The 15,010-nt window shown below is 46.9% G+C and overlaps 1 protein-coding gene across 1 annotated transcript in view; it reads right to left on the bottom strand.

Annotated features, from left to right (window-relative positions):
* The window catches only part of C5H2orf49 (chromosome 5 C2orf49 homolog), a 34,065-nt gene extending 20,966 nt beyond the window's left edge, over positions 1-13,099 (bottom strand). The window contains exon 1 of the mRNA XM_029604850.1: positions 12,687-13,099. Within this exon, the coding sequence (XP_029460710.1) occupies positions 12,687-12,779 (93 nt within the window). The 5' untranslated portion in view covers positions 12,780-13,099. The remainder of the gene's footprint in view (positions 1-12,686) is intronic.
* Positions 13,100-15,010: the final 1,911 nt, after the last annotated feature.

The raw sequence follows: 15,010 nt of genomic DNA, 5'->3' as shown, positions 1-15,010 counted from the left end.
TATGGCCAGGGGGGTCACCAGTTCCCTCCTATCCATGGCATCTACTTCATTCAAGGAATCCTCCGCGTCGGGTCCTGCCATCACCAATCATTTTGCAAAGGTAGTCGCTGTCAGTGCTATCAAAGTACTGACGTGGGAGAAGAGGGGATTTTGCCACCAGGCCTCTCCATTTGGAATAATCGGACCCTGAACATGGATACCTATGGGCTCCTGGACCGGCGTGGATGAAGAAAAGGAAGCCACAAACTTCCCTTTTCTAACAGGTCAGTAACAAAAAACCCCAAGAAAATGTATAGGAAATTCAGTCCAAGGGAAGGAGCTTGAAAACCAGTATCCATATGCGGCAGCCTTCCCCCTACCCAAGCTTTGATTGTTTTTAATGGAATCAGCTTTGCCTCTTCCTGGGAAGTGCAGAATAACGAGTGGAATTACTTAAATAATAACGGTAGGATTCTCTCAGTCGTACGTCACATTTTTTTGAAACATCCTGTCTCTGCGCCGATTGCTGCCCTAAACAAACTTGTTGCCAGTAACTGAAGGCATAAAAAAATAAAACTGACAGATTTACAGTGCTCTTTTCAGATGTCTCCTCCCCCTTTCCAAAGCAGAAAATCAGCCTCTAAATTATGACAGGTTAAATCCGTTTTTACATGGCATCCTGACCAAGGTGCCCTACAGTAAAGAGAGCACAACGGGGCAAACAGCCCTTGTTTCTATCTTTGGTTTGCAGCTCTGCTAGACACCGTGTAGTGGTTGAGAGCAGAGTCCATCCTTTCTGCTGTGCCAGTTTGTACTGATAAGACGATTCTCAGGGACTCCAGGGAACTCCCTGCATCTGAAACACTGCACTCCCCCATCAGCTTTGATCCCTACCCCTAACCACTATGGCTGGTTAGGGCACTGCTTCCACAAACACCCCCCCATCCTATCAGCCATGATGCTTCACCATTTCTACTTTTAGCCGTGATAGATGGATAAAGGAAGCGGGACCCCCTGCAGGTCAAGGATTAGCTGCCACAACGTCCCAGAAACCAACCTGGAGTGGTGGCACCTAGAAATCAGCCAACAAGGTCGTGGGAAATGAGGAGGCCAGGTGGCTTGCCAACAACTTCACTCATTTTGGTAGCTACTGAGATCACAAAGCTTAGAAGTTAGATGTGGAGAGGGGGGAGATACAGTATGGGAACATGTATGGTCAGAAGGAGAGAGAACCAAAGAAGAAAATAACAAAACTGATTTGGATAAGGAGAAATCTCCTAAAAGTTCTCAAGCTTCTCTGGCTGGCAGCTGGGTTATAACCTTTATTTATTTAATGTATTTATCTATTTATTTAGATTCTGCTTTTTGCACTTCTTTTCAGCACTCCATATTTTGGAGCTGGGTACAATTTTACATACATAGAATAAGTCACATAACAGCAGCATAAAACAAGACAAAGTAATACACAAAGTAAAAAAAAATAATATATATATAATCATCATCATGACTGCCAGCATGAGGGAATACGATGTCTAATTGAAAAATCTAAGTAGGAGAACTGAAATCAGTTTTAAAAAGAGAAAAGGAAGAAGTGGATAGGCCAATCATTTACTAGGTTATTCTGCATGCAGTACCACGCTGCACTGCAAACGTGTTTCCATTACACACGATATCAAATTTATCACGGGGTGGAAACTCATTCAAGAACTCGGGGTAGCAGTCACAAATTTTAGGAGCCACTATAAATATTGCTTTTCCTTGAGATCTTTTATTCATTTTGCTCTAAATTGTTTTTGCTTTTTCTGTGGGGGGGTATTTTCCCCACCTTTCCCTTTCTACCAGCCTCTTGAAGCCTTCTCTTTGCGTTTTTGTGCAGGGGGGGGGGGGGGTGTCAAGCACTGGCCCCGGCAGTTCTTTTCAGAGATGGCCCCTTGCGCCTCTCACAGCAGCAGGGTGAGGGGCCGTTTCCAGGCCTCCCATCACGGTCACATACGGCTTTCCCCTGGCCATCCACAGCAGAGACATGCAGCTTTCTTCAGGGGGTGACTCCTCCCGCGCATGGGCAACAGCAGCAGACCGCAAGCAACAATTTGCCAGGGTGACCTGGTTCCTAGAACTCTCTACCCCCAAATTAATCCTATACGGTAGATTCTATTTAAATATATACCAGTGCACTAGAAAACAAAATGCACGGAATAACTAATTTAAATGGAAAGTTGTACTTGCAAACCATCACCACAAGTTTCTCCTTGATAAAAATGAAAAATCGCTAACTTGGCATGTGTGCTCATTTTCTCTGGGCTAGGATTTCTATGGACTTCTCAGAAATAAAATCAAATTATTAAAAAACAAACAAACAAACAATACAGTAGTCTGTGAAACGTCTTCTGGGCAATCTTGAACAAAATCCTCTAAAACTGCAAATCTGCGAGACCAGACCGACTCCCCTCTTTCAATCAGATCAACATTTTCAGAAAACAAAAAACAAAAAAAAAAGAGAGTTAAACAAACCCACAAGTGCTATAGAAAGATGAACCGATCCGAACTTGATCTGCAAAACCTGAGACTAGAGATATATTATTTCAGTTACACATTTATTAAATTGCTGCTCTCCAAACCGCTGGAGGAATCAGCTATAACTTGTGGGCGGCGGCATCCGACAGCACGGACATAAACCCTGCTCTCACAGCTCAGGTAAGTCTTTCTGACTACGAGCAGGAGGCAAGCTCGGTAGGAGATCTGAAGGAAAACCCTGTAGAATCCTCCTCACCAGATCACCGAGTGACACTCAGCTAGCACCGAGACGACAGACAGGGAGATGGCGGAGGCGACCTCTGATGATCCAAAGAGGATCTCGGAATGGGCCGACTCCACTCCTTACGACTTCTGAGGGGACTTTCCTTGAAGCAGGCAAAATCGATCAAGCCAGGAAAGCATAATCACTCCCACTGCTGGGAGTCCCCGGGCAAGGTCGGAGTCTTCCGAAGCCCTGTTGCCTATAAAGCAGTTCCTTCATCCTGTAAAGGAAGGCCTCCCAACTTCCCTCTCTGTCCAAAACTCAAGGATGCAAAGAAATTCTTCGCAAACTTCAAAAAGGCGGGTCTGCTGGAGGAGGAGGCAGCGGCACATCCTCTTGGTTTGTCCTCACCGGGCATCAAAGCAATGCCAGACACAAGGTCAGATGCACAAAGTCGGCGGCTGCGGGGGACCCTGGGCTCCGACGCGCCCTGGGCTGGGGTAGCACCAAAGCATTCCGCTAACTGGCACCAGTCCTGACCTCTGATGATAGTAAGAACACCGTCTGCATCAATGCTCTACCCGCCAAGGAAGACTCCTCTTCAATGAGACGGACAGTACTGCAGTACGCCATGCGGAGGAGAGTGACTGCGTCCTGGAATACACCGATGAGATGAAAGGCACTCGGAATGGTGCCAGGCCTGGAAAGTGCAGGAGGAATAGGTTGCCTGGAGCTCTGAGGAGCCTCTGCGCCAGGAAGGACAGGGATAGCTCCACGGAGGAGAAGGTCCATTGGTTTCTTAGACGCTGAGGAGATCCTCATGCCTCATCCAGCACGGTCTGCTTCCTCACCTCAGCTCATGACTTGCCATGGGGCGGGGGAGAGTCTTCCCTGACTTGTGGGAGGTCGATACACAGCATGACCAATGCTCTTTATGGTGCCAGAAGTCCAAAGATGGCTTGCTCTGGGAAGTAGAGTGGCTCCTCTGCTCACTCTTGCACCGAGGCTTGGAAGTCAGAGTACAGGAGTAGCCTAGCGGTTAAAGCAGCGGGGACCAGGGTTCGAGTCCTACTCTCGTTCCTTGTGACCTTGGGCAAGTCACGTCCCACTCCATTGCCTCAGGCACAAACTTAGATTGAAAGCCCTCTGGGAATAGGGAAATACCTACAGTACCTGAATGGACTCCACTTTGAAACACTGAAAAAAGTATAAAAAAATCTGTATTAAAAAAAAAGTCTTACACTATTGCCTTCTATAAGGCCTCCATCTTCCAGGCCAGTAATATTGCAAACCAAGTGGGTGTTCATGCTGGACATATGATGCCCACTTCCACAGGCATTAAACCTGCTGACTACAAGCTTTGTTCCCTGACATTTTTCCATTTTATTTTTTTTTTTTAGAGCTTAAAAAGGTCTGTTGAGGGGGCGGCCGAGGCAGCGACAAGAAAAAATGTTACGTTTGGCAGCCCACAGGACGGTTCCAGGAGCAGCTGCGCTTACCCTAGACCAGGTTGCTCTTCTTTCACAGCACAGACACCGCCCACGGAGGAATGTAAAGGAGCCTGTCGTGCCACGCCTAGATGCCATCTGCCCGCTCGCTCCCTGGGCCTCCTTATGCACACACACTGTGATTCAAAGGGCCCGCAGCAGGGAAAGCCCCCGTGGCACCCTGCGATGACATCACGGGTCCTCGTTATTTAAGGCTCCCCGAGACGATCCGCGATGCCTCAGCAATGGAGCTCCTGCTTAGTGCCAGGGTGTGTTGCTCCTGTGTTCCTGCATTTTTGCCCAGCCTGCCTCATCCAGCTTGTCTTCTTGTCCCAGTCTCGTCCACTGTCTCCTATGTGTATTCGTTTTCTTCTAGCCTGATATTCTGCTACTAACCCCTTGCCTTGAACCTGACTTCTTGCATTAGACCCAACCTTGACTGTCTGCCCCCCCAGATTCCCCAGTCTGCTGCCTATCCTGACACTGACATGCCCTTGAACTCTTGCTCTATTGACTACCCTAGGGACCCATCTAAGACCTGCCGGCCGCCAGAACCCAAAGGGCTCAACCTGCAGGGGAGGTGGCTGGTACAGGTGAAGTTCCAGACTGTCCCCGCTTCAGAGCACATTTGCCAGCTGTCAGCGTAGGCCTCGTAGGTTTACCTACAAGGCAGCTTCAACTACGCCACAGCACCAAGGGCCCACTTCCAAGGCACTAATCAGAGTTTGCTGACGCCATAAGCTTGGACTCGTCCCAGGCCTCCGCCATTGCCGGGTTAGCTCACCAGCTCCATCAGCAGCAAGACCAATTGAATACCATGACTGATTATCTTCAGGGGATGGCTGCCCGTCCCACTCCTTTGAAGCCTGTTCCGGCACAGCCTACCACTTCCACGCTTCATTTGCTGCCACCTCAGAGGTATGATGGAGATCCCACTAAATGTAGAGGTTTCTTGAACTAATGCCAGATGCAGTTTAACTACAGGCACCACTGTTCCCATCTGATCGGGTAAAAGTTACCTACATCCTATCTTTGTTAGGCGGTCCCATCCTAGCCTGGGTTCACCCCTTTGGGAGAGAGAGGATCCGCTCCTAGGGGACCTGAACAGCTTCATGAGCAAATGTCACCTGATTTTTGACAAGCCAGACCGCTCGCCTTCCATGGTGTCTGAGCTCCTATAGTTCTGAAAAGGCTCCCGGTCTGTTGGGGGAGTATGTGATTCATTTCCACACCCTGGCCTCTGAACTTCAGTGGGGCAGTGAAAGTCTAATCGCATTCTTTAGGCATTAAGGATGAGCTGGCTGCCCGGGATCTGTCTGATACCATGGAGGGGTTAGTCAGCCTAGCCATATGCCTGGACCTCTGATTCCAAGAATGGGCTCGAGAGGGGCTTGACTCGTCGCTCCATTCGCCTTACTCCTTTATTCAAGTGACTGGTGGCTTTCAGGTCATCCCCGGCGTCAGAACCAGCACCAGTGGAAGCAATACAGATAGACCACCTTAAGTTGTCCACAGAAGAGAAGCAGAAGCGCCGATGCTTCAATTTGTGTCTTTATTGTGCTGCCCCAAGACATTTCCTGAATCATTTCCTGGCTAAGCTGGGAAACTTCAGGACCTAGACCTGGTGGGAGAGGCCACCCTATGTCGACCTTGTTCCTCTCCACAAATTCTGTTAGTCTCTCATTTGGGAACACCCATGTGGCTACCCAAGCCTTCGTTGATACCGGCACTGGAGGCACTTCATCCATGAATCATTGGTACAGCACTAAGGGATCCTGACCGTCCCTCTGGACAATGCACTTTCTATCTCGTCCGTTCATAGTGAACTCTTACCCAGGCAAGTCATGATGGCAATCATTCACTCGCTATGCAGAACACTCTCTTGCATAGGGAACAGATCAGCTTGTACATGCTTCCCAAGCCAGTCAACGGTATATTAGGTCTACTCTGATTCATACTGCACCAGCCTCATATCGACTGGGGTACTCTACAGATTGCTTGGAGGGAGCTCCCACTGCCAGGAGCAATGTCTCTCTAAAGTTTCACCTGTTGTTTACCTTGCCCATACAGTTACCCCGGAGATACCGGGTTTGTCACTGCTATATGCAGACTATGCTGCTGACTTTATAAAACAGCAGGCGGAGGGCCTGTCACCACATCGATTCTACAACTGTGCCACTGACTTGGTCTCAGGGAAGGGTAGGGTATGCCTACTTTCCACCCTAGAGACAGAGGCAATGTCCAAATATATCAAAGACAATATGGACAGAAGCTTTATTTGCCCTTTGCCAACTGTCGTGGCTGGCTTCTTTTTCGTGGGGAAGGAGGACAGACTGCACTGACTATCACTGTCCCATCGTTATAACCAAGAAGAACCATTATCCTCTTCCCTTGATCACAGAGCTCTTCAATCGCCTCCAAGGGGTGAAATTATTTACCAAGCTTGACCTACAGTGGGTATATAACCTTATTAGGATCCGAGAGGGTGACAAATGGAAAACTGCCTTTAATACCAGAGATTGCCATCATGAGTACCTGGTGATGCTCTTTGGGTTATGCAATGCCCCTGCGGTCTTTATTTTATTATCAACAAGATTTTTTGTGGTCTGCTCTGTTCCCATGTGGTGGTATACTGATCTTTTCTAAATCCCTGAAGAAGCATCAAGGCTATGTGAAGCAAGTCCTCCAGAGGCTCTGGGAGCAACATCGCTACACAAAGCTAGAGAAGAGCACCTTTGAAAAGGAGGAACTCCCATTTCTGGGACATATCATCTCCCATCAAGGCCTATCCATGGATCCGGAAAACCTGAAAGCCATCCTGGAATGGTTCCAGCTTGTAGGCAAAACTTTGCAGCACTTCCTTGGGTTCGTGAACTACTATAGGCAATTCATTCCTGGGTCGCCCTGCCCACAGCTCTTAACAAGAAGGGCTCAAATACCAAGCATTTCAGCACCTCAAGGAGGAGTTCACTCATGACCTGTGTCCGCATCATCCGGACCTTTCTAAGCCATTCATACTGGAGATAGATTCTTCTACCTTTGGCTATCCTCCTGCAGCACAACCACAATGATACTCTCGTGATCTGCTCCTTTCTGAAAAATCCTCCCCCCCTCCCCAAGAGAAATACAATACCATTGAAGATTGCAAGCTGCTAGCAGTTATGTAGCCTTAGAGGAATGGTGACACCTGCTGGAAGGGGCCAGACACCCAGTAACTATCTACACAGATCACAAAAATCTGGAACACCTAGAGCAAGCACAGAGAATGACTCCCTGGTAAGCCCGCTGGTCGTTGTTTTTCAAATCGGTTTGACTTTGAGCTGCAGTATCACCCCACAGAGAAAAATCAACAACCTGATGCTCTCTCACGTTCCTTCGACACTTAAGACTCCCTGGAACCCTCATGACATCTCATCGACCCTGCGAGGATTGTGATTGCTACCATGATCAAAGTCCTTTCTAGGAAGACTATTGTTTAGTCCTGGGGGAATACTGCGGAATGCAGAATTTGCGCAGAATTGCCAAATTCTGCAGAAAATAGCAGAGGAGATCCCAGCGAAGAGGAAGATCCCGACGCACCATTCACGGTGAAGAGGAAGGTCCTGCCGCACCGACTGAAGCATGCATCGTTCATGGTGAAGAGGAAAGCCGCCCTGGGATGTGCTCCGCTTGCGATGAAGAGGAAGGCCCTGGTAAGAGTGAATGTGAGTAGAGAGGTGTGTGTGAGGGGAAGTGATGAGAGACAGAGCAGGGGGGGTGAGAAGGAGTGTGGGTGCCAGAGAGGGGGTGAGAAAGCAGGGTGTGTGTGAGAGAGACCAGGGAGGATAAGCAGGGGGATGTGAGAGAGCAGGGGGATACCTGAGTGTGGGTGCCAGAGAGAAGGAGTCTATATGAGGAGATTGTGAAAGAGAGTGTATGTGTGTGAGAGATTGGGAGCTGGTGTGTATGAAAAAGGGAGTGTGTGTATGCGAGGGTGTTAGCCTGTGTGAAGGGATTGTAAATGTGTGAGAGAGAGCCTGCGGGAAGGGGTGTGTGAGAGACATAGGTAGCCTGTGTGAGGGTGTATGTGTGAGAGAGAAACGGAACTTGTATGGGTGTTTATGCAAGAGAAAGGGACCCTGTATGAGGGGGTGTGTGTATGTGCACTAGAGAGAGGGAGCATGTGTGTGAGAGAGGGAGGGACAGAGGGAGCCTGTGTGAGGGGCAGTACTGAGAACGGGGTCAAACTCTGGGAGTGGCGATAGAGTGGAAGGGGTTGAGCCTAGAGGTGGAGGGGAGAGATACTGGTAGGTGGAGGTGTTGGGGCCTGAGAGGGCAAAGTGGTCAGGGGACTAGGCAGAGAGAGTGGGACACTTTTACAGTGAATTTCTAGGGAACTTCTGCTCAAAATATTTACATTCTGCATCTTTAAGTAATACATTTTAAATTAATACAGAAAAAAGTTATTTACTTAAAGACTGTCATGTAAATTGTGTTATTTTGACCAATATAAAGTTTGCAGAATTTTGCGTTTTTGTGCGCAGAGTTCCCCCTGGAGTAGTTGTTCCACAGCATCTATGGCAGAAAGTTCTTCAGTGGGCCCATGAATCCTGGTTGGCGGGGCCACCTGGGCATTACCCAAACCTTGGAGTTATTTTTCTGGCATCACTGGTGGCCCCAGATGAAGACGGACATGAAGCGATTCGTAGAATCCTGCCCCACATGTGCCATGAACAAGAGTCCTCAAGCTTGACCTTGGAGGATGTTACAGCTGCTGCCAGCCCCCACAGAACCCTGGACCCACCTGGCCACTGACCTTCCCCTCTCCACCATATGGGTGATGGTAGATCGATTTTCAAAGAGGGCACATTTCACTCCCCTCGGCAATTCAACCGGCTAAACTCTTTGTCCGACATGTTCCTTCTGCATGGGCTCCCCCCTTCACATTCTCTCGCACTGGAGAGCACAGCTTACGGTCCACTTCTGAAAAAGCTTGTGCAAGAAGTTTGGAATCACCTAGGATTTTACTTCCGCTTACCACCCCCAGAACACTGGGCAAACAGAGCGGATAAATCAGAATCTCAAGGCCTTTTTACGAGCCTATGTGAGCCACCGGCAGGATAACTGGGTCTCCCTACTCCCATGGGCCGGGTTCTGCCACAATAATCATGCGAGCAGTTCCACTGGGTCAGCGCCTTTCATACTCCGAAGCCTCTTCCAGTTCCCGTCATCTGCCCTGCAGCAAACGTAATTGGACGTAAACTTCAGGATCCCTGGCAGAAGACACACCGCCTCCTGGAACAAGCGACGGGGGCGTTTCAAGAAGCAGGCAGACTGGAAATGTCACCCAGCACCCCAACTCTAGCTCAAGGACTTGGTATAGCTCAACATGAAGCACCACGTCTAAAGATGCCCTCAACTAAAATCTGAACTGAGATTCGTGGGTCCATTCCCTATTATGCGACAACTGGTAGCCTACAAACTAAAGCTGGCCAATAGAAAGCCAAAACACAAGAGAGAAACTGGGAGACATGTTCATGCAATAGTTTAGATGAAAACTGAGAGGCTCCCAGGGCATCGACCATGCATGGCAGACCCTGTGCATGCTCAGAAAGACTTATCCAAGCTCTGAGAGCTGGGTCTGTGTCCGCACCTTTGGATGATAACCCACAAGTTAGAGCTGATTTAATGCTGCTCGTTGATAGAGAAAGATTACATTACTCAATCCAGAGCTTGTACAGTTTTATTAAAAGTAATCTAATACTGACAATTCAAGGTGTACGAAGTTGGTAGAGACGATCCTAACATTTCTGCCAAAGATGTTTCCACCAAATCTTGACTCAGAGTGATGGCAAACTTATCCAATTAGATTGCAGTTTTGTTTTTTTGGATACATATATGCTTTGTCTGCTAATGAAACATTGTTGGCCCTGAAAAGTGTGGAGTATGGGGTGTTGACGAGTGGAGAAAAATGTTAAATCTCTTAGATAAAGAGAACTAAGGTCACATTTTAAGATTAAATCCTCCTTTAAAGACAAACTATATCCAACATTTTGAACTCAAATATGTGGAGAGCATATAATGAAAAATAGTTGTTGTTGCCCCCCCCCCCCAATCTTGGAAGAAGTAAAAAAAACAAAACAAAAAAAACAATGGTATAATAAAGTTGTCTCTAGCCCTCAATACATTTTCTGCATTAAATGGGTCTGGTTTAGAAAGGGTTCTTTCATTATCTCTCTTCAGAGAAAAGCTTTCATAACGCCAACCAAATGTCACAGCAATCCAACAGAAGTGGTATCCATTTTTTTTCCTGGCATTTTTAGTGGTGGGCTTCCTACTAACTTACCCTCACTACTGAACCTCCTATCCCATCTAACTGCATTATTGTGCTATCCTTACCAACAAGAAAAATTACAGTTCTAGATGAAAAGCCTAATTTTTTACTTCATCTCCCTCTTATCTATTTCTCGAACTACATTTTCCGAGCTGCATTTGTGTGCGCCTACCCCAGGATCTTGTTGCTGCTCTTTAGTCTTTGCAGGAGCCAACTGCATTTCGGTGCTCTTACTGTCAGAACTCTGATCTACCAACCCTAGATTTTTCTTGGAATAGAACAGAAAATTAGATTATTTGGCAGTGCTTGAAGGACGGCGAGGGCTCTGAGCTGCCAGCAACAGAGTTCCTCCTGCTGCTCCCAGCATTATCAAATAAAACTCCCTAATTTTCATAAACAAGCAGTAGCAAAAAAATAAAATAAAATAAAATTCTGAAAAGCTAGACACCAGACAAAATTTTTAGGAGCCAGGGAAAATGTGTATGTTTTTCCTTTTTTTGTTTGGTTTATATTACTGGTACTTTTTTTTTTTTTGCCTTTGATAGTTTATTTTTTCTCCTTCCAAATCCACAATTCTTTCCCTTCTCTATACCCTGCTTCTCCCCCTGCCTATTCCTCAATCTCTGATTTATGGCCCCACAATGGCAGATCTCCAGCCACTACTGCAGCTGTGGTTTTCTGGCCCTGACAACAGCTGCTCATCCCTGGACCCTGCCAGTGGTTCCCCTGGTCCCAGTTGCAGATACAGAAGGAGAGGCATCCAGGTGATCAGGATTTTTGCAGCCATGAATATGAGAAAATCTTCAGTCAGAAGCAAGTGATTCCTTAGCTATAAAATTAACAGAAGCTTGTACCTTTCCACTGTAGGTCCAGATAACGAGATATTGCTTTCTGTCAACTTAACAATCGCTTGTAGCTACTGATGATATTTTTTTTTTGGCAGGAGGGGCAAAAAAATTGTGACCTGTTCAAGACTGATGCTTTTATACAACCATAATTGCATTTGGCAATGTGTTCCCTTTTGGGGAATCACTAACCTCTACAATACTAGCACCACTGGTGAAAAAAGCTGTAAATATTCTGAATCCAACCCAGCGCACTTCTTTATTTCTAAAATCTTTCTCAAAACATTTATACTGTTAGTGCTGCTGCTACTGATTTTGCCAGTGCTAGTAGTGTAGTTACACTACATTAAGTGATGTTACAGACATAATTCTGCTGTCTGCCTATTGGCGGTCTAAGTCTATCTTAAAGAACAGCTCAGAAAAAATGAAATTCTAAAAGATTTCCTTTTGTGATTTCTATCATGGCACTCTCACTGCAGGAATACCTTGACATTGTCCAACTGGTTATGCACACTGTCTACTTTCATAGACATGTTTTCCCCTGCTGCTTTACATCTAATACCCACAGCACCAATATAATTATATTTAATTTTTCTCCCAAAGAAAAATCCCAAGATCACTAGTCGTTCTTGCTCTGTGGGACCAGAGACAATAATAAACATAATACTTTTTCAAGAAAGGGTGGTCGATAGAAGAAGCTCTCAGTGGCTCCCAATGGAGGTCAAATAGTAAAAGTCTTCTAGACAACATAGGATAAAGCATAGAGCATCCATAGATGCAAAAAATGTGAGAGTAAGGCTTCTTGCAGGGTGGTTCTATGACAGGACTGCATCAGGAATGGACAGACTAGACGGGCACTGAAATTTAACAGGATTTTCTGTGTTTTTGCAGCAGTAAAAATTAGAATGTATACCTTCAGAAAGTCAAACCATCAACAGAATAGGGAATTAACCTTTTTTTTTTAAACTGATCTCTATTTTTCCATTTATTTCATCGCAAAACCAGAACTCATCTAATTCATGCAAGCGAACTGCAGATCCATTTTCCAAAAATTCCCGATTGTAAAATTTAGATCTCTCTTATAACAAAAATGTTCAATTTTTTAAATAAATGCAAGTAAACGGAGGAGCACTTAGAGAAAGCAATGACAGCGCCCTCCCAGTGAACAGGAGAAAGTAGAAACGTCTTTTTTTTTTTTGGGAGCCAAAAAAAGAGCCAACCCGATTCGAGAGTACCAAAATGGACAGGGCAAAGCGAAGCAGGAGAGGAGGGCAGGTTGCTGTGCAACCTCCGTGAGAGAGCAAGCAGAGAGCTCCAGGACTCACCTGCTCCAGCGTGAGCAACAAGAACTCCTGCGAGAGCAGCTCCGGTTGCAGCAACAGGTCGCACATTAGTGGCCTCCCATCGCCCGCCTCCATCTTTCTCCTCCGGAGGAGGACTCGCACACGCACAATTCCGTAGACCCAGGCAGCGACCGTAGAACGGAAGTGACGTCAGTTCCTCCGCGCGCGCGCGCTAGCGCCACAATTCCACGGTGTGAGTGGTGGGATACCGATGAATGGGCGGGATGTTTGCAAATTCGCCCTTCCTTTCTCAATTTTGTTTTTGGTTGCTTTAGTGCTGCTTGGGGGGGGGGTGCAGGGTTGTAATATAACTAGCTCCAGGACCGTGCAGGAGAACGTAAAAAAATGTGTCCAAAGGGCACTTGAGAGGAGTTTCGGAATAAGCAAACACTCGGGGAAAACTGCTCTCCAGCCGTACTGTGGTGGTGGCACGGCGCCGGTCGATGACGTCACCCAATCTTGAAGCTTGTTCTTTTAATCCTGGCGCGTTCCATTCTGGAGACGAGCCCGTAGCCGTGGAACGGAAGTGACGTGAGTGCTTCAGTGCACGATAGAGCATCGTTTCCACTGTGTGAGTAGTAAGCTAGCCAAGCAGTGGGACTGATGTACTTCTTGGGGGAATTCTGCGCACAAAAACTGAAAATTCTGCAAATTTTATAGTGGTCAAAATAACACAATTTACATGACAGTCTTTAAGTAACTGCATTTTAAATTATTACAGAAAAAAGTTGCAGAATTTTAAATATTTTGAGCAGAATGTCCCTAGAAATTCACTGGAAGAGTGTCCCTTTCACTCGCTCTCCCTACTCCCCTTGCCAGTTTGCCCTCTCAGGCCCCAACTCCACCTGCCAATATCTCTCCCCTTCACCTCTAGGCTCAACTCCTTCCACTCTGCCAGTCCCAGACTTTGACCCATCTGCTCTATGTCCTGGATGTTCCTTTAGAACCCTGCCTACCCTAGACTCCAGTGCTTCGGCATCCAGCTCGTTTGGGCTCCCTGCTCTAGCCTTGCCTTGCTATGTGTGGCCTTCGGGCCTTCTGCCTTGCTCTGTGTGTGTGTGTGGCCTTCGGGTCTTCTGCTTTGCCTTGCCTTGCCGTGTGTGTGTGGCCTTCGGGTCTTCTGCTTTGCCTTGCCTTGCCGTGTGTGTGTGGCCTTCGGGTCTTCTGCTTTGCCTTGCCTTGCCGTGTGTGTGTGGCCTTCGGGTCTTCTGCTTTGCCTTGCCGTGTGTGTGTGGCCTTCGGGTCTTCTGCCTTGCCGTGTGTGTGTGGCCTTCGGGTCTTCTGCCTTGCCGTGTGTGTGTGTGGCCTTCGGGTCTTCTGCCTTGCCATGTGTGTATGATCCTCGGGCCCTCTGTCTTGCTATAAGGTTCTTGTGACCCTGCCTGGACCTTGACTCTGTTTCCCTGCCGCCTGCCTTGACTCTGCCTGGACTTTGACTCTGTTGCCTGCCGCCTGCCTTGACCCTGCCTGGACTTTTTTATTCCCAGCCAGTACTCTGCTCCATATATCACAGCCATCGCCCAGCTCTATACACTCCTGCCGCATCACATTCCTCCCAGCCATCATCAGAGACCTTCCAGCTATCCCTGTCTCTCTCCACCTGGAGTCATTCCTGAAGGTGGTGTTCATTACACCGGATCACTGCCCAAACGTAACAGGCTAGGACTGTGTATTTAGTAGTTTATAGTAATATGAGAACCCATCAGGGCCTGGGGCTTTGCAGGATTTACTGCTCTTAATTGCTTGACAAATTTCAAATGTTTGGATGGGCTTATTAAAAAATTCAAGCTGTTGATCCGATAAATGGAGCAGCTCCATATTATGGAAAAACTGTTCATCCGCTGTGTATGTGTCTGGGGTATATCTGTGGAAGAATAAAACTATTCATAAAAATGACGGAAGGTCACACAAATGTCTGTCCCTTTTGTCACTAGAACACCTAGAGTAATTTTAACTTTTTCAATAAATGACTTCCCCTTCCATACACGAACTACATTGGCTAAGGATTTCCTGGCCTTATTACCAAAATGAAAAAGGTTATATTCTGATCTGTTTAACATTTTCAGGGTTCTCTGATGGATCAGGGTATTTAAACTTTCCAAACTGTTCCTGTATTCAGCTTTAGCCACCTTACAACCATGTCATACACATCTATCCTTGGCCCTTGCTAATTGTTATAACTGAAAATTGGATTGGTCCATCCATTTATTCATTCCACATGCATCACTGCCTTGCTAGTCTTCCATTTTTGACAAAGAAATTATTGGAATGCAACATAATTCCGTAGCCAGCTAGGGAACTTCAAT

Source organism: Rhinatrema bivittatum, chromosome 5, assembly GCF_901001135.1.
Source record: "Rhinatrema bivittatum chromosome 5, aRhiBiv1.1, whole genome shotgun sequence".
Classification (NCBI taxonomy): domain Eukaryota; kingdom Metazoa; phylum Chordata; class Amphibia; order Gymnophiona; family Rhinatrematidae; genus Rhinatrema; species Rhinatrema bivittatum.
This window is presented reverse-complemented; position numbering and strand designations above follow the sequence as displayed.